Below are 21,270 nucleotides of genomic sequence, written 5' to 3'. Positions count from 1 at the left end.
TTTAACAAGGGTCTGCACCGCTACGGCAAAATTAGGAATTTTGGAGTCTTGGACAAAGTCCATCATGGTGCCGATTTTTAAAAAAGGTAACCGTATGGACCCTGCCTGCTATCGCCCAATTTCCTTGCTGGACTCACTGGGGAAAATAGCAGGAAGAGTGATTTTAGAAAGACTTCAGGACTGGGCGGAAGAAAGAGGCATCCTATCCGACCTTCAATTCGGATTTAGAAAAGGACTAGGTACTGTGGAACAAGCCCTAAATTTATCGATAATCTTCGGAAAATATGTGCATGCAAAGAAAGCAAAACTTTATATGACCTATGTAGATTTGTCCGCGGCTTTCGACTGCGTCTCCCACACAAAATTGTGGTCCCTTTTAGCAAAGATGGGGGTAGATCCATCACTCCTGAACTTTTTAAGGGAACTCTATTCCAATCCATCCGCAAGAGTTCGTTACGGGATAAAAGGAGAACTGACGGCGTCCTTTAGAGTAGAGCGTGGGGTCAGACAAGGATGTGTCCTGGCACCCTTCCTTTTCTCCCTCTATACCAACAACTTGGAGGTTGAGCTTCTGAAGGGTGCCCGTGACCTCCCACTGGCCAAACATCGCCCGATCCCCGCCCTACTCTATGCGGATGACGCCGTCCTCGCACAAACCCCCCGTGAACTCCAAAGGTCCCTTAATAGATATTCCCAGTTTATGAGAACCCTTGACCTTCATATAAACGTAAAAAAGACTTTCGTAATGAAGGCTGGGGTTGGGAGGAAACAGCAAAACTCCATCTACCTTGACAGCCAAAGAATAGATTTTACAAACTAATACTGCTATCTGGGAGTCATGATAGATAATAAACTCTCCTGGAAACCAGCAGTAGAAGCCAGAAAACATTGTTTTAAAAGAGCATTAGCCGCATTGGTGTCGTTTACTCAAAAATTAGGAAAACGTCCGCCCAGGGAATTGATAACCATATATAAAGCCAAGTGCCAATCTACAGCTTTATATGGAGCAGGACTATGGGGCCATACGGATGTCACTTCTCTGCAAATTGCAGAAAACAAGTTTTTCAGATTCCTCTTATCTGCCCCCAAAACTTCCTCGATTTACGCCTGCCACTTAGAATTGGGGGCATCATATATCGAAGACCTTGCCAAAATTCAACCACTTCTCCTTTGGCGACGTATCTGGGTGTCAGATAAAAACGACTTCACAAAAACAATACTGGCGGATGCAATGTCTCTGGACTACGTTTTAAAAATTAAATGGCTGGCCTACATCCGGACCTTTCTCTTTGACCTTGGAATGGAAAAATATTATTTTAATCCCGAAAAAATTGGAGAACTCTCAAAAGATAACTTAAAAAAGCGAGCCTTGGACCATCTGAGCAACCTGAGACTACAGGTAGAAACTGGGAAACAGTCGGTGCAGCACGCAATAATGGTTCAATCTACCCTTTCAATGCAGCCCTATTTAAACCTTGACATTGGTACCTTCGAACGATTTCTCCTGATAAGATTCAGACTGAACATATTTCACAAATTGGTAGCTTTCCCAATACCAAATGTTTGGGACCTAAATCCACTTACATGTCCATGTGATGGGATATCAGGTCAATCCACCCTTCATACTGTTCTGTTCTGTAAATTTTATCAGGAACACCGCAAACTCTGGCTACTAACTCTTTTAAAATCTTGGGGTCTTAGACAATGCCGAGTAGCCATGTTGAGCTTGCAGCTTTTGGACACCGAAGCCACATGTTACCATGTCCTTAATTTTCTGAAATGTATATACAGACATAGGAAAAACCTTTAAATTATAATAGTACTGTATACATTACCGAAACTCTTTTTTGCTGTTTTTAAGTAATTTGTAATTATATTTCAATGAAGATTTTTATCTGTACTGCTTTTATGGATCTTCAAAATCCGAATAAAGTTTATTATATCATAACTTGTTTCTAACTTGCATATTTTCCCAGCAAAGGATTATCAGCTCCTCAATAGTTGGTAGCCGTCAAGTGGCATCGGGGGCAGAACATACTTAAACATGTTTCATGTCTTCTGAGAATAAGCTACTGGTAATGGACCAAACAGTATTCCAATACTGTCCTCTATGTTCTGTTTTAGCTCATCAAGCACTTCTGATGCCCACAGAAACCAGGGACAGGAATTAGTGGTGGAAAGCAATGTGATTACCAACACTCTTATTAGATGCTCTGATACTATGCCTGGGGTATCCATACCAGCAACATGCTATGCCAGCTTACTTGGCTATGACTCTCTAGATTTTGGTCTGAGGTGCAACCCCTTTAACATGCCTTTTAATGACTAGTATCTCTTTGGTCCTCAGGTCAATGGAATGTTCAAAAAAATTAACTGACCTAAGGCCTCTTAAGGAATGCATGCTGTCAAAACATTCCTATATGGCTACCCTACAATACGTCAACCTGCTGTTTTGACAAAGCAATTTCATATCATCTTTGCGTCTAAAGACTTCTACTTTCTCATCCTCTTCTATCCATTTTACCACCAGTACCAACGGTCTTCACAAAGGTTCTAGGAACCGCACATATGTGCACGAAGGCAATTTGTGTCTTTCCCTTTCTAGACAACTGGTTGAATAAAAGCTGTTACAAACAATGCCTAGCACACTCTCAAACAGCGTTGTACTTACTCCATATGCTAGGATTCCCCATGAAAGCGGAAAAATTCCCATCTCCTACTCCAATAGATCCCACCCTTCCTAGGGTCGATCCTAAGCACTGTTGTAGGGAAAACATACCCCACCAAGAGAGGGTGATGGCTTTTAAAAGGCTGCTCCCTTTTTCAGACAAGATGCTCTTACTGCAAGGATGATAATGAAGTTATTGGGTATGATAACTTGCATTGTTATAGTGCTGCATGCCAGGCTGCACATTCGCCTATTTTGAGTATCTTGCAAGACAATGCTCACAAAATAAGGGCCATTGGGAGAAGCTAGTGTTGGTGAAGGCTAAGATTCCATGTACTCTTTTATGGTGAAATAGCAACAATCTGTTGCTGAGCAGGCATTTCCTCATCCCACTGTCGCTGGTAACATTGCCACAAACACCTTCCTCAAGGAATGGGGACCACACCTTAGCCATGTGACTATACAAGGTATCTGGACCCCACAACACCAGGGGTGTCCTATCAACTAGTTGATCTGTATATAAGAAATTAGCACAATCACTTTAGCAAAATGTTTCTATTGTTGCTCCCTTGATCATACCAGAGGGTTATTTTCAACCAATGATTTCAATGTAGCTCTTGGTGATGGTTTTTGTAATCGTTTTAGAATAAAGTCAAGATGTGTAGATTGAAATTATATGAAACTGTATATTTCAAAAATACTTTTAACTGAACTGATTGTACTTGCAGCATGTTTTAGTTTAACATTGATGTTTTCATGTAAATGTTTTTTAAACTGTCTGGTCGGTTTCTGCAACAGCAGTGTTACTCTTTTTAATGCAGGAATCTGCAGAATCTTCTCATTCTCACAGCAATTAAGGCTGACCGGACCCGTGTCATGGAGTACATCAATCGTTTGGATAATTACGATGCCCCTGACATTGCCAATATCGCCATCAGTAATGAGCTGTTTGAGGAGGCTTTTGCTATCTTCAGGAAATTTGATGTTAATACCTCTGCTGTGCAGGTAGGAATCTGTTCAAGGAGGATGGTGGCATCTTGTGTACAGTTCCAACATGTTTGTTTTTGGTACTGTATTTTGGTGTATTTCGGACGCATTTATGGGACATTTGAAAATAATAAACTTATGTTGACTAAGTTCTTGTTCTGATTGTTACTTCTAATCACAGCTTGTGAATTTCCCCAGGCACCCGACTGGATCTGGATCTTTTTGCAGTAATTGCTTTAGCCCACCAGTAGGTTGTGCTGTTGTCTCCATGAAATCTTCTCCCTGCCTTCAATAGTGATGCATGGAGCCCTATATAGGTACCAACTCTGCACACTGACATCGGTTCCTTTCATTCAGTGCCTATTGATATAGGTCCATAGTTCCTCTCAGATGTCTGTTAATGAGCCACACAGTGTCGGTCTATGTTGTCTGGGTTCCAAGAATGGCTCTAAGCCCTCACAAATGCTCCCTGATGCACTCAAAGGCCTGTAAAGTGCAGCTGTACATAGTTATATGCAATAAATGAGGCGAATTCTGCTTCAAGTATCTGTTCCTGCTAAGTCGTCAATACATCCCACAGGTCAGTCATTGTGTAAGTCGAAGATTCAGTAAAAAAAAAAAAACTGTGAAGCCATACACGTAAGATGCCCAAATGGGGTTCTACTACTCCTCGCCACTCCCAATCTGGGGGGCAGTCACACAGTCTACACTCAAAGGATCTGACTTCCTCCATCCAACTCTGAGCCTAGCCTTAACTAGAGCCAATGTGCCAACATTTCCTGGGCCATCAGCGACCCAAACCATGTAGAGGCTTTTAAAGAGTCTATGCTACATATCTTAAGAGCCATTGCAGGTCCCTTTGGAGCACATCTGCCCCCATGGATCTGCTGGGGCTCCAGTCAGGCTTCTGATGGCAGGACTGCCCTAGCAGGAATGGACCTGGTTGACCCTCCAGCTGGCCATGCCTGTACTAATGGCTACACCAATTTCCTATCAAACCCTGACAACATTTTGGGATCCAAAGCGGACTTTGGATCTCTGATACTACCTTCTTGTGTCAGATAACTATGACAGAGCCTATGATCTGGGAAGATTACTCTCAAGTGCCCCATCCTTGATGCCTGCACTACAATAGGCTCAAGGCTTTCATTTGTTTGCTTCTGATTCAGAGGCTATCCAAATTCTTCAAAATGTTTTGCATGATGAGGGTGATGAGCAGGTGGCAAATTGCTTCCTCATCACACTGACCATGGTCTGTATTTAAACCTACAAAATGCTAGTGGCCTTAGTACATCTTCCTGAGACACAGTTGGACTCTCAACGGGGGCCTTCTCCAGAGAAGAGCGCCTCTCTTGCAGTGGTAACCTGCAGAGCTTCAGAAGTTTTGGACCTGCGGTTTCCCACTGTAGAATCTAAAGCAGATTTACTGAGTAAGGTCTTGCAACCAGGGCCTTTGATCTTGAAGCTCTTATGTTCGAGGCATGTGGGCTGCTGAATTCATATCTGTGCATAGATCGACGCCTAATGTTGGGTCCGGATGATTGCACATTGTTGTCCTGGAAGAGTCTTCGAAGTATCACTAGATAGGTGGCTCCTCCCTTAAACTACAGTGCGGATGGGCATCCTCTCCATGCTCAGATTGTTTTTTTCCGCCATTGGGTTCGGATGCACTTTCAAGCACTCAAAGTTCAGAAAAACTTTTCAAAAGGCCTTCGGTTTCATCGGTATTGTTTGCGATCGGTACCGATAACATTCTTTAACTTTACTTTGCACTCCGGTCGTCGAATCGAGCCGCTAGGCCTTCTCGACACCACGTGGACCGACGGTCGATGGAACGAAGTCCATTCAAGTACTGCCCGCAGTGCAACTCGAAGTTCCCGCTCATCGATAAACATCCAGTGTGCAACAAATGCTTGTCTCCAGATCACAATGAAGACAGCTGCCTAGCTTGTGCCCAGTTCCGATCCAAAAAGACTATCTGGAATCGACGGGTGCAAAGGCAAGAAATGCAGAGGTCTGCACCGGAGCCCGAGAATATCTTGGACGAAGAAGAACTGGTTGACTCTGATCAAGTGAAAGACCAATTCTCAGAGAACGACTCAGACTATTACATCGACGACGAAGAAATCGTCGAGGTCGAAGAATACGACCAAGATATCGTAGCTGTCGAAGACTACTCCGATGGCGACGAGGGGCGAACCGTGAGTACACCTCCCCATATAGACACTACACCAATATCAGAGACTCTGGTTGAGGCATCGCCAACAGGCCTTAGCCAAGACCAATATACTGGTTCTACAGCCCCGCCGTACCGCCCGGCTAAGAACATACAAAAAGAGCCATCTGAGCCACGTTTTCAAAAGCCAAGCCCATCGAAACCGAAACTCATCGACACGACAGTCTTCGGACCGAACGCCGTCGAACCAAAGGTGATAAAGCCTAAGGGCACCGACCCGAGGGCTACCGTTCCATCAACACCTTCAAAGCCAAAGGCCGTCTAATCAATATCGAAACCAAAGGCCGTCGAATCGACCTCAAAGCCAAGGGCCGTCGAATCGACCTCGAAGTCAAAGCACGGCGACTCAAGCAAATCGGGTTTGACGGTCGAAAAAGGAAAAAAGGGCATCGACTAACAAAAAAGGCCTACGCCCAAACCGGTCATCGAACAGAAACCAAAAGTAGACCACACCAAATCGGTCGAGCCGAAGCCTATTGACCTGAAAAGGGGCGTCGAGCCAAGACAGACCACTCCAGACGCAACTCTAAAACCTAAACCGGTTACCGAACCGACGAAACCGCTCAGTCCGAAAACAGTGGTAAAGCCAGTAAAAGACGTCGGACCGACAAAACCTGTCGGCAGACCTCAAAAACCAATCCAGGCACCAAAAGCGGTCGAACCAAAGAAAGGTATTGAACCGAAAAAGGGCAAACAAAAACTACGGCGCTAAAGCAAACAACTGTGGAAGAGATCATCCATCCAGACCCATCCACAGAAGATCAGTCAAAACTATATATTGACCCAAATACTGGGAAGGTGACTGTTTATACAAGGAAGAAAAGACCAGTGCCAAGTGAAGGCTTGTCAAAAATTCCCCTCAAAAAGAAAAGAGACTGTGCTACTCTTCCTATTCTTTTCCAACCTATCTCTCCAGCTATGCCTGCTACTCCAAAAACGCCACACTCACCTGCACGCTCTGACTACAACCTAGATGAAGATCAGGATGCAGAGGGGGGTTTTGGAGATATACAAAACTCATATGTAGACCCCAATACACAACCATGGGGGGATGGAGGTGAGCCAGATAATGAGGGGGCTCTACCAATTACAGACCCTACTGTATACCCAGCTAAGCCATCACCCACAGAAGACACAGTAGCTTTTAACGTATTAATAGACCGAGCTGCAACCTACCATAATGTAGACATGCATTCTAACGCTATAGAAGAGGACTTTCTATTTGACACACTGGCAACATCAGAAAGAAGTATCAAAACACTCCCAATGTTAAAAGGCGTCCTAAAGCACGCAAATGACTTCAGACACCTCTAGGGCGCGTGTCATCAACCCTAGAATAGTAAAGTATAGGGCTGCACCAGTAGACCCTACATACATCAGGGGACAACAGCCTTTAGATTCATTGGTGGTATCCAACGCACGAAAGCGTGCAAATTCACAAACAACTGGTGACGCTCCTCCTCCTAACAAGGAGTCGAAGATTTTAGAAGCATCAGGCAAAAGAGAAGCAGCTCAAGCAGCAAACTCATGGAGAATAGCCAATACACAGGCCTTGCTGGCCAGGTATGACAGGGCACACTGACACTTTAGAAGGACTTCTTCAACATTTACCCGAGCCTTACAAAGAGCAGGCAGATGAACTTATACAGGAGGGAAAGCTCATCACCAATGCCTCCATTAAATGTGCTCTAGACGCGGCAGATACAGCTGCCATATCTATTAACACAAGCGTGCTGCTTAGAAGGCACGCATGGCTTCGCATATCTGGATTCAAAAATGAAGTACAGGCCACAAATCTTAACCAGCCTATAAATCCAGATTTTTTGTTTGGTCCAGCAGTTGATTCAATTCTGGACAAAATGAAAAAGGACAACAAAACAGCAAAGTCCATGGGAGCCCTTCAGTCCCAACAACACAGAGGCTCCTTTCGTTGCTCCAGTTATAGAGGTATGGCGCGAGGTAACGCATCGCAGCAATCCTCCTCTTACAAAACTAATACGCAATCCACTTACAATAAAAACACTAACAGGGGTGGATACAGAAGAAATAACACAAAGGGCAGGGGTGTCGGAGGCAATGCCAATAGATCCTCCACTAACACCAAACAGTGACTTCTTGGCACTACCCCCAGACCATATAACACCGGTCGGGGGAAAACTACATCAATTCCTGCCAGTCTGGTTAAACATCACTACAGACAGGTGGGTAAGGCAAATTATCCAACATGGCTATTGCCTAGAACTCACGTCAACACCACCCAACATACCACCCGTACACCGTCCAATGTTGCAGGAACATATAACATTACTGCAGCAAGAGGTCATCAGTATGCTACAAAAGGGGGCCATAGAACCAGTCCCACTGCAACATCAGGGAACAGGAGTATACTCACTATACATCCTCATTCCGAAAAAGGACGGTTCGCTCAGACCAATATTAGACCTCAGGCCCCTCAACATGTACATTTTGTCAGAGCATTTTCATATGCTCACTCTCCAACAAGTCTTACCGCTTCTTCAACAGGGAGACTTCCTAGACCACTAGGGGGAGCTCGAGAGCTGCAAACTGCAAACGCCAGAACGCCATTGCCTCGAGGCAGACGGTCCTTACCGCCACCGCGTGGAGTGATAACAGAGCAGATTGTTGGCTGCCCAGTTCTGCCCATTCTCTGCTCGATCCTTAGTTCGTTGGTTGTCGGCAATCGGCTCACAGCCTGTGCTGGTGGGGGCTGGAGGCCGTTGACGGGGGCGCTGGACTGTCGGGGCCCTTTGAGCGGTGGCAGCCTTGGTCACGAGGAGCGTGAGCAGAGGTTGAAGAGCAGCTGACCAGGAGCGGTCGCTGCGGACGGGCGGGCGCCGAGCAAGGCCGAGTGAAAAAGGCAGTGCCTGAGTCTCGCCTGAGCCTCGCTTCACCTCCTCTCTCTGCTTCTGGTCTTTCCACAAGATCCATCTGTCTACCATTTCTTAGGAGCAGCAGAAACTGCCTCTGCAGTAATAAGGACAACTAGCCACACGCCACACACGAGAGAAGCAGCATTCGCAACAACTACAGGGGAGTGTGAGCGCTGAGAGCATAACACTAAACTTGGTGTCAAGTGCTGCGATAACAACACCACCGTAGTTCTGTACCACGACGCCTGGCCCCCCCACCAGCTCTACTGCTGACGACCCGCGAAAAACTCTGGGACAGGATTCCTCGAGAGCCGCGTCAGAATGCTCAGGGGAGTGTTCCATCTGTCATAGTCCTCCCAGTCCTAGTGCAGCTGTGCAGTTGTTTTCATCTCTTGTAATTCTCTGCCCCGCTGCATTACCCCAACGAGCACTGAGGGAGGAGGCACAGACAGAGAACACGAATGCCAAATACAAACACCCAGCGGGGGGAGGCTCGGCGCTAGAAACCGCCAGATACCGCGGCACAAACTAGGCTTAAAACCGCGCAGCATCTATAAGTTATTATGCGATCTGGCAAAGTGAGAAGGGCCCCAGGAGAAATAACCAACGTCCCAAAGGGGCCTGCAAAGCGAAGGAGGATTGATAAACCTAATGATAACAAGGCAAACAACCCCCCCCCCCCCCCCCCCCCCCCCCCCGAAAAATCCACTAATCTCGCCAATCGCATCCTTATTTGAAAAATCTGCATTGAGAAAAGACACAGCAATGAGTTTGCGATTTCAATTTTTAAAGGATCCAGGATCAGTACTGTTCTCATCAACAGAGGACGTAGAAGGACTATCGTCCCCCTTAGCCCCTGTTAAAATATTAGTAGCAAAAGATCAAAGCGAGGCGGATGCAAGTGATGCACCCCTTGCAGGGAAATCACACCTCCATTACAGCGACACATTCACATCCACAAAAGGCATGGATCAACAAGTCAACACAGCCAATAAAAAAAATCTCTCCTCATGCTGACAGATTAGTTACCACATCAGCAATGGTTCATTCAGCCATCGGGGATCTCAACACCATCACTATACAACCAACACCGCTCACAAAAGCAGTGGATTCAAGAGCAAGCCAGGATCAAATACAAGTTATGCACTCGAGCCTCGACGAGCTCTCTCACCTATGGCCAGACCTTAGCCAGATAGATTGCCAAGGCAAAGAGAATGATCGTTCGGCCAATATAAAGCATATTCAGGTGGAGGAAGATACTCCAGCTGAAATCAAAAGCCTGGGAAACAGCGAAAATCACATGACTACATCAGATGAGAGAAATGTTAATCTAGCAAACACAGATACCAATAAACAGCTTAACAAAGATAATGGACTTTGGCCCTTGCCGCGCCTTTACTACAAGCACTTCAATCATCTACAACAGCATTAATAATGCAATCCGATAAGCTGGACATTCAAATAGATCTAATGAACGTAATAGCTTCCTACATAGCTGGTATTAATACAAAATTGGATAACCTAAGTAATCTGATTATTAGAGCACAAGCTAATGTCTTCCAACTCGAATCATCATGTACCTGTGGTCCAGTACTCGATAAGTTAGGCACATTACCTACAGTTTTAGACCAGATTCTTACGTTAAACAAGCGCCTCATCCATCCAGCCATAGTCTGACCAGTCTGGCAAAGGTAACACTCAGAGCTACGAACTTATAGATGACAACCTCTTATTAGAGAACGCCAGCACAGAAGAACCCCCCCTAAGTCCGGAAAAACCTCAATCAATGAAGAAACCCATAAAGTAATTAAAACTGATGTAACCAACTTAGTTCCTACAAAGCTAACAATGACAAAGAGACAGAGGAAAAAAGAACGGAAAGCAAGAAACAAAAAAAGTGAAGTAGGTTCACAGTCAAGCCTCAACATATATCCCATTTTTGTAAACTCGAATACAAAGGCTCTAACAGAGGATAGTACTATGGAATCTTGCACAGACGAAAGGGCCAAAAAATGCTGACATATCCACCAATACATCACGGACGACGACAAAGGCTCTCAAAGGCCAACAGCCAGCCAATAGTCTGACTAGTTCGAAACAAATGACTGATTAACTCCATAATATACCGCAAACAACAAACAATGGGCCAACCACAGGAAGCGAAAATACTTCTGAAAAATCATCTCACTGTGGAAAAGACAAAGAATCCCACTTAGATCAGAACCCCTACCCTCACCAAGAAATCAACAAAGAAATTACTACATCGCAAGTCACCACTTCAGTTTGGGCGAATAACAACGAGCACAGTCACCTACTAGCTCCAGGATCAAAAGGAAACTTCAATTTTCCTAACCAGTATGACGTAATCCTCTCAGCTGGAGACAATAGGTCAGTAAAAGATGATACCAATCAAGTACAAGCAGCTGCCCGAACAGAACCAGAGGAAAAGGGTCTTTTCGATTCTACTTTTCAAGCATTGTCTGAACCCCGAACACATAATCTAGAAGTTAAAGTTTGCCACGACACTCAAAGATTGATACTCGAAACCCCGGTAGCCTTAAATCAAGGCAAACTAAGTATTAGTATAACAAACAAGGACATTAAACACACAAATGGAGAAATGAGTAAGAACACAAAGAAAGATCCAAACGAGCCAGCAGATGTTCACTGTCAACTAATTTTTACTCCCGAATATAAGACACAGGGCAGGCATGATACATTAAATAGGAGTAACATCTTGAAACTCATGGCAGAAATTGAAGAACTAAGTAACATAAAATCCACAGACCTGGAACAGGTACAATTTCAGAGAGAGTTAAAGGATACAAGCAACGAGCAAACATTGACCACTTGGAAAACCCCAGGGATTGCCCAATTAATATTAGGGTGCTCAGACCGGTTTCTATCAAGGGGCATACAATTATCACAACCCACTGCCCCGCGCTATCCGTTGCTATTAAAAAAGGAAAATGGTACACGGTTTACCAGGAAAATTACAGACCTTGCAATCCAGAAACCAGTCTACTCAATCTTACACAACGCCAAAGGTAGAAGCAACCTAACACTTACTCAGGGAGTAACAGAAGAGATAAAAGTCGAGGAATTTCAACACTCAATGGACCATTGGAAATGGCTTCCCAGTATGCTAAACGACAAGCGGAGGTATTGACCAAATAAAGAAACGCCGAACCAAGATGCATACAGGGGAATACACGTAATATCGTGGAATATCGCCGGAGCAAATAGACTGTTGGAAGAAGGACAGGCATTAGATGAATGGGCAAACTGCAATATCATCTCTTTGCAAGAAACCTGGTCACAAGAAGATATCGCATTGGAAGGTTTCATCCACTACACTGTAGCTGCTGAAAAATGCAAAACCCATGGACGAGCCACTGTAGGCCTAGCAGTTTACGTGTCAACCGCCCTAAACATTAATTTTGAGCAGCTTAATTCCTCCGACCCAAGCATTCAAATAATTAAATTATCAGGACAAAAGGCAACCGACAACAAGACAACAATCCTGATTAATTATTACACACTACCGAATTCAAAAGTCAAAAAGAAAAAAAACTTAGTGCTGTGCAACGCAATAACGGGACTTCGCTCCACTGAGCCCTCATGGAATATAATATTAACTGGCGATTATAATTCCAATTTGATAGACTCCCCTGAGGAAGACGAAATATTAACTGCAGACAACATGTACTGGAGCGTTCCACAGCAAATATGCAGCGTGTCGAGAGCTCGTAAGGATCCGCTTGGCTTACACCTTGTGACAGAACTAGAGTATCTAGGCATGCGTGTCTTGAATGGCAGGACCAACGAAGATCGTCCTCCGAAAAAAACGTACTACGGTCCACATTCACATTCAACGTTGGATTACACAGTTGTAAGCCTACCACTAATTCATTTAGTAGAATCCTTCTACATTGAATACACGCCCTTGAGTGACCATGCAATGCAGCACATTAAATTTAACCTCCGTATGGAAAAATTCCAACCATCACACATACTGGCGGGTCACCTAAGCACAATTAACCAAAAGCGCATTAATTGGTCGGAAGCAAATAAAACTGTCTGGTTTTCAACAATAGAGGCCACAATGAAAGATGTGGGCGACGAGCCAAAGAATAATATCGAGGCATGGAATCTTTTTCTGGATAAACAAAAATGAAACTACTGGGTAAACAGGCTAAAACAGTAACGCCCAACAATAAACTACCGAAATCACTCCTAGAACTAAAGAGGTATTTGCGAAGAACTCAAAAGAAGCTACAGACGCATGATAAAGACGCGCCGCATTGGGACACTTTTTACGCACAAAGACGTCTATATAAAAAGGTCTGGGAACATAAAAGGAGGTCTAACGAAAATTTTTGGACTAATTTGTTGTTTTGCTCAAAGCTTCTGAATTCAAACAAATTCTGGAAAATTGTAAACGAATTAACAAGACCGCGCAATGTATTGACCTCAAATGTCCAGGAATCCGAATGGGTCACCTTTCTCTCCTCCTCCAAATTTAAAGCTCACCGAGCAATAGCCATCGGAAACACACAGCTATCATCGCATCAACAAATAAAGACATTGGAAGAAGCCTGCACCAGTCAATCACCAATTACTAGCCAGCCTAAATACCCATCTTCTGTCGCATTACATGGAAAGAAATCCGTTGAGGAGATAATGAAAATAATTAAAAAGGGCAAAAGTAACGGGGCCCCTGGGCCAAACGGCATACCGCAAGCTGCTTTCAAACATGTACCGGAATATTGGAGCCCATTGCTTGTGAAACTCTTTGCAGACATCCAAACATACAACCTAGTGCCTGAAAGTGGCACGGTTCCAACACAATGCCAATATACAAGGGCGGTGAGAGATCCAACCCTGCTAACTACAGATTAATCGCCCTGCAGGACGTCGAAGCCAAATACTTTGCATCGCTATTATTAGTTGATCTGGTAAAGTGGTCAGGAGAGAAGGACTTGATCCCACTTAACCAAACAGGATTCAGAGAAGGGATCGGAACTATAACAAATATTTTATCCATCTCCATGATCGCGGATAAATGTAAGCGCATCAAACAGGATCTGAACTTGTGCTTCATTGACCTCCAAGCAGCCTTCGACAGCTTGGATAGGAACCTACTATGGGCGAAATTACGAGCCTGGATGATTCCAGAAAACTTACTAAGGGGTCTGCTGCTATTCTACTCAGACACCTGGACGCAAGTAAGGCTAGGGGACGGGTCACAACTATCAAAAAAAGTGCGCACAACATCTGGCTTAAAACGGGGATGTGTCCTGGCTCCGCATCTGTTTAATCTATTTATTTCGGACCTGTAAGCAAAGTTAAATTGATGTAACGCCCACCCGCCAAAATTAGGCGAATTACAATTGACACACCTGGCTTACGCCGACGATATCGTCCTCATGAGTCAGACAAAGGTTGGCTTATCAAGACAGCTATCGGTTCTATCAGCTTTTCTGTCTGCAAACAACTTGGCTCTTAATTTCTCAAAATCCAAAACAATGCTAATTTCCAATCGGCATATAACATCACACAATGTTTGGCTAGAAGGACAACAGCTGGAAAGGGTGACCAGTTACCAATACTTGGGATATTACATCGATGACAAGCTCACCTTAAAGACCCAGAAAACTTATTTAACTTATAGATCAAGAGCACTAATATTTGCACTTAGCACTTTATCGAAAAAGCTGGAAGGTCCCTCTCTAAAACCTTTACTTACGGTGATTGCCAATAAAGCTCTTCCAACCCTAGCCTACGCTAGTGAAGCAACGAATGGCAAGGATTCCGTTCTCCTAAACAGTTTAATTACCAACATTTACAAACAGGTACTACAATTGCCGAACTCTGCTTCACCAGGGCAAATTCGAGTTTGGACTAAAGAATGAAAGCTTGGGACGGCTTTACTCATGCCTAAAGGAGTGGTATCAGATCAAAAAGAAAGCCGCAGCCAATAATTTGAACAAATATCTATGGCAGGAATTAGAAAATCAGAAGCAAACAAATATCTGACTAGTGCATTGGAGATAACATGAACCGCTAATCTATGGGACAAAAACTTGCCATTTTCATCATTCAAACTGGCACTAAATAAGGCCGCAAAATTTCACTCTCTGATTATGGACAAAGACATTTTCTCACACCGCTCACATTCTTGGATCCTGATCAATAGCTACAGACCTTTAACCCCAGCGGCTTATCTGGACGCAACATACTCTGCCTTTATCAAAAGAAAGCTGATGGCATTGGGGCTCGGTAAATTCCCAACATTGGCCGACGAGCCAGCCTCGAAACATACAGAATCCGTCTCTTGCCGCCTCTGTGGGCATGTAAGAGAAGATCTTATTCATATAATATGTATCTGCAAACCGTTTGCAACGCAGCGAAGGCGCATTTTAAGGAACATATTCCTGGCAAGGAAACTACGTACTTGTAGGACTGCTGTAATTGGTTGTATGGACGCAACGTCACCACAAACAAATTGCAAGATTATAAAGTTCTTGTGGACTTTCGAAAAACTGGTGAACGCAATGTAAAAACTAAGTTTTTGTTTTATATTTTTTTTTACTAATTTCAGTTACTTGTTTAATTATAATTATTACGTTTTAAATAGATGACTAAACTCAATGATCAAAATATTAATTATAACGGAAAAGTGTTGTACCTGACCTTACTCAATGATCATTTTAATTATGCTTAAGACCGATAATGGAAATTTTTGTTAAGGTTTTAATTAACTGAACAATAAAATAAATATATATACAATAAAAAAAAAACTTCCTAGCAACTCTAGACCTCAAAGACGCATACTTTCATATACCAATACGCCCTGCTCACAGAAAGTATCTAAGGTTTACAATTCAAGGACAGCACTACCAGTTCAAAGTCCTACCATTCGGTGTAACAGCTCCACGGGTATTCACCAAATGCCTGGCAACAGTGGCGGCACATCTCAGGAGACAACACATTCATGTGTACCCCTATCTGTACGATTGGCTAATACACGCGCCATCAGCCCAGCAATGTGCCAGCCACATTTCAAAGACCATTCCTCTCCTGCACAGCCTGGGCTTTTCGCTAAACTACCCAAAGTCCCACCTGCAACCCTCCCACGTACAACAGTACCTGGGAGCAACAATAAATACACTAGCAGCAAAGGCATATCCCAACGCAGCACGAATAAACGGAGTGCAAAACTTAATCCAAAGGTTCAGACCCCAACACTCATTGCCAGCTCGAGTGTTTATGCAACTCATAGGCATGATGGCCTCGTGCATATTCATAGTCCCTCATGCCAGGTTACACATGCGTCCGCTTCAAGAGTGCCTAGCAAGGCAGTGGAACCAGTCTCAAGGGCAATTAAAAGACCTAGTGTTGGTGACCAGTCGAGCATACAACTCTCTGCATTGGTGGAATCCACAAAACCTTTGCAAAGGACGACTGTTCCAAGAGCCTGTCCCACAAATAGTGATGACAGCGGACGCATCCCTGCAAGGCTGGGGAACTCATGTCCTGCATTACACAGTTCAGGGACTATGGACTATGCAACAGAAAAAAATGCACATCAACCTCCTGGAGTTGATGGCAATCTTCCTAGCACTAAAAGCATTCAGAAAACACTTATGCAACAAGACTGTGTTGATCCGGACGGACAACATGACAGCGATGTATTATATCTAGAAACAAGGAGGGACACACTCCACACAGCTGTCTCATCTAGCTCAAAGCATGTGGAAATGGGCCATTCAAAGGAACATGTTTTTCATGGCAGAAAACATCCCAGGCAAAAACCATCAGATGGCCGACCTGCTCAGCAGGCACAGTCAACAGATGCACGAATGGGAGATTCACCCCGATGTGCTCCAACCATTCTTCCAGAAATGGGGACAACCGGAGATAAAATGCCAACACTTTGCCGCCAGGTTCCCACATCCGTAGTCGCAGGGCAATGCGATATGGATGAACTGGTCAGGCAAATTTGCGTACGCTTTTCCCCCAGCTCCACTAATACCGCTAGTGGCACTCAAAATGCGCCAACATTCACTGACGCTTATCCTAGTTGCTCCCACATGGGCGAGACAACCATGGTACACGAGGTTCCTAGAACTGTCAGTGGTGCCTCATCAAAGACTGCGACTAACACCCAGTCTTCTAACTCAGAACCGTGGCGAAATCCAACACCCAGACCCGCAACAGCTGAACCTGGCGATCTGGCTTCTGAGATCCTAGAGTTTGGATACCTGAACTTGCCTCCAGACTGCATGAATATTATCAAAGAGGCAAGAAGACCCACTACCAGGGCATGTTATGCGGCAAAGTGGAAACGATTCGTCATTTACTGCAGAAACGACATAAACCCATAAGACGCTTCCACACAAAACATCATTTGCTACCTCTTGCACCTACAACGTTGCAACTTAGCCTACTCATCCATCAGGATACATCTAGCTGCGTTAGCAGCATATCTCCAAAACAGGCAACACCTTTCACTATTTACAGTGCCAGCAATTAAAGCATTCATGGAGGGACTTAAAACTAGTAATTCCCCCAAGGCACCCGCCTTCACCAGTCTGGAATTTGAACATCGTTTTAACCAGACTTATGGGACCACCTTTTGAACCACTACACTCATGCGAACTACAATTTCTTACTTGGAAAGTGGCTTTCCTTATTGCCATTACTTCACTTAGAAGAGTTAGTGAGCTGCAAGCCCTAACTATTCAGGAGCCATTCATTCAAGTACATGCAAATAGAGTAGTTCTCAGAACCAACCCAACATTCATGCCAAAAGTGGTATCCCAGTTTCATATAAATCAAACAATAGACCTGCCGGTGTTCTTTCAAAACCCACAGACGGTTGCTGAAAGAGCCTTGCATACTCTAGACTTCAAAAGAGCTCTACTATATTACATAGATAGAACTAAAGCATTTCGAAAAACAAAACAGTTGTTTGTTGCTTCCTCACCACAACACAAAAGCAACCCTATTTCTAAATCAGGGATAGCCAGATGGATCGTTAAGTGCATTTAGATATGTTACTTAAAGGCAAAATGCACCTTAACAGTTCCCCCTAGGGCGCATTCTACACGCAAACTAGGGGCATCCATGGCTTTCGTGGGAAACATTCCTTTACACAAAATTTGTAGAGCAGCCACATGGACAACCATACATACATTTACCAAACACTACTGTGTAGATGTACACTCCAAACAGCAAGCTGCTGTAGGACAGGCTGTTCTCAAAACTCTTTTTCAGACTGCTGCAGCTGGCAAAGGCAGCCACCGCTAGGGTAGATACTGCTATACATTCTATGCACAGATAAGAATTCAGCAGCCCAAATGCCTCGAAAGGAATATGCTTCTTACCAGTATGCATCTGTTCTTGGCATGTAGGGCTGCTGACATTCATATCGCCCACCCGCCTCCCCGGTGCCTGTCGCAGCTGTAGCATTCACTCTTTGCATGGTCATCCCTTACTATACTATACTCCATCTCTGCCACAATGGCGAAAAACAATCTGAGCATGGAGAGGATGCCCATGCGCACTTTAGTCCAAAGAAGGAGCCACCTATCTTGTGATACTTCGAAGACTCTTCCAGGACAACAATGTGCAATCATCCGGACCCAACACTAAGCGGCGATCTATGCACAGATATGAATGTCAGCAGCCCTACATGCCAAGAACAGATGCATACTAGTAAGTAGCATATTCCTACCGTTTGAGGCCTTAACAGAGACTTTGATGCCATGCTCAACCATCAGTGGTCCTGCATCTGATATCCCAGACTTTGACACCGCACTCTGAAGGAAAGCCAGATGGTTCAGGCTTCCACGAGCATTGTCAGCCCTAATGTATTTCCCACTTCCCTGCCTGACAAGGAATATGGGTGCATTGATTCATTTGATTACAAATATTTTTATTTTCCTCAAACCTTTTTGGCTATGAGATCTCTATAATGCGGTTTGTTTGCTGAGGTGCTGCATACTTGCATTCTGAGCTCTAGCCGCCAAGATCTTGCCCTACATTTCTGACGACTTTAGGAATGCGTTGGCGCTGAACAGTTTGTGATGGACAAGACGCAGTCAAGTTAATTATGTGGGCTGGTTTAAAAAACACAGACTGTCTTGGTCGTGCAGTGTTCTAATGCGGCTTCATCTTTGGATGCAACTGTTTTCCTATAGATGTGTCTGCATCCCTTTTGGATCTGCTTTTTAATTGCCTCATATTAACTGAAACAATGGTTCCTGTGGATAATGTAGTTAATAATAGATGAAAGTGAGCACAATTGCAGTAAAACAAGGGGTTAGATGGATTTCCAGAGGAGAATAAAACCATATATCACTCAATATTATATAGATATATAATCCTTCAAATGTAGGTACAAAAAAAAGTGCAAAGTGTCCACAGTGAACATGGAACCTATTAAAATAGTGACATGTTGTGAAATAGACAATTGGTTTCCAACAATAGAAAAGTCGACCATCAAGAACAATGTGCAATGAGCCCAGCTTCCTTATTTAATCATAGGGGCTGGTGATTGGTCGCTTTCAGTTATGTCGATGGCGTTTCGACCCCCATTGCAGTAAGTTGTCTCTTCAAGACCTAATAATATAGGGAGATCTACAAAGAAACAACCTCTGTCAGAGTGACATCTGTGAACACCACAAGAAGGTGAAAGTGTAAGAGGGGTACTCACCAGGGACCAAGCTCTGCACCTGTGAGTGGAAGGAACTGACAGAGGTGGCACTTGCAACAAATAGCCAGGCCAAAAGTGATAGGCTGTCAGATAACCGGAGTGGATGGAGAGACGTCAATCCGTGTGGTTTACGAGGGTCACAGGGTTGCGGCAATTGATGCCAAGTTCGATGTTACTCCCACTCCGACCAGCGGGGGGTAAACAAAATATCCAAATTGTTCTCTAGATCCGCACCAACACGTCAGTCAGTGTATCGTCTTGAGAATCCGACATTCTGGATACAAAGACGCAACAACGGGTGCAGCCGCTACATGCAAGTAACGAGAACCCTCCCGTTTTGGAAAATAGACTGATTTGGCATCTCAGTACTTCAAAGACAACAGCCGTGCTATGGCCTGCTCCCTTCTTGCTTAACAGTTATAACAATACGAAAGCTCAGGGGATACTCTTAGCATGTCACCTATCACAAAAGGCAATCTTCGCTGTCAGTGCAGCAGCCTGTAAAGGCATTTGGCAGCTCCAGATATATTACATGTGCAGTAAGTCCAGAAATACTCCTCTGCCCCCTGCCAAAACTGAAACCAAGCTGCAATGAGTTCCCTCCCATGGTCATGTGCTGCCTTCGGGTGAACGATGCACAGCTAGGGTGCAAATACCTTAGACCAGTGGGTGCTGCAGGTTTTTCATATGGTTATGCCTATGTCAACTCCCTCTCTTGTTTTGGTTCGCACTTTGGTCGATCATGCCTCCATCCTTTCCCAGAAAGTTCAACAACTATTCATCAAGGGGGCTGTAGACATTTTTCTGAGGTGGGAAAAGGCAAGGGGATATTCCTGGTATGCTGTAGTGCCTAAAAAAAGTAGGTCTTAGAGCGATAGTAGATCTTTGTCTCTTGAACACTGTCATGTAGAATAACAAGTTTGAGAAGTAGACTTTGGCCCAGATCCTCTCTCTTGAATCTCGAGGACCTAAAAGGTGTCTGTGGTCCTATAAGACATAAACCTTCGTGTATGGATCCCATTGGCCTGGATGGTGTCTGTGGGCTTGTAAGACCAGTACATTCACGTACCATCTCTTCATACCCACAGGCTGTTCTCTGCTTTGTTATGAGGTCACAACACTTTGGAAGCATACATGGCTGTTGAGATAGGCTGGGCCCTGTTTGTGTGTGTGTTAGTTGCATACAATTTTTGAAGCCTTGGTCTCATGACCTCCTGCATTGTTACTCCCCCCGTAACCGTTGGCATATGCAAGCGGTGCGGTGGAACCTCTGCTTTCAGTGGGCGTTGCTCTGGGACCCTCAGTCATGGGTGAAAGATGTCAACCTTACTTGTGACGAGCTGTTCTAACTTTCCCACCCAGCACTTACAATAGTGGTGGATGCATCGTCTCTGGACTGGGGCGGTCACCTAGTCGATTAGAAATCAGTGTCTTTGTTATCCGAAGTGGCACTACATTAATCTTCTAGAATTACGTGCAATGCAACTGGCCCTGAAGGTATTTCTCCCATCTCCATGTGGAGAAGTGTGGCTCACTGGTTAGAGCAGGCAGACCCTGAAGCAGAGGTCAGACCCGGGACCAGGGTTCAATTCCCGACGCGGCAGGGTCTTGAGCTCAAATGTCCATGGACTCTATAATTCTCGCTTCGGTGCCTGACCTAATCAAGGGTTCACACTCTGCAACTCTGGGCATTAAGCTTGCTTAATCTCCACAACGGCCCCCCCGCGGCGGGATGCCTGGCTTTCACCTTGGGGATGCCCTGTAG

General features: G+C 44.5%; 1 protein-coding gene across 1 annotated transcript in view; it reads left to right on the top strand.

The window, feature by feature from the left end:
- CLTC (clathrin heavy chain) overlaps nt 1–21,270 on the top strand; it is a 972,839-nt gene that overhangs the window by 655,444 nt on the left and 296,125 nt on the right. The window contains exon 20 of the mRNA XM_086954957.1: nt 3,490–3,673. Coding sequence (XP_086811083.1) covers nt 3,490–3,673 — 184 coding nt within the window. The remainder of the gene's footprint in view (nt 1–3,489; nt 3,674–21,270) is intronic.

Source organism: Lissotriton vulgaris, chromosome 2_1 (assembly GCF_964263255.1).
Source record: "Lissotriton vulgaris chromosome 2_1, aLisVul1.2, whole genome shotgun sequence".
Classification (NCBI taxonomy): domain Eukaryota; kingdom Metazoa; phylum Chordata; class Amphibia; order Caudata; family Salamandridae; genus Lissotriton; species Lissotriton vulgaris.
Note: the sequence above shows the minus strand (reverse complement) of the source record. Positions and strands in the feature narration are given on the sequence as shown.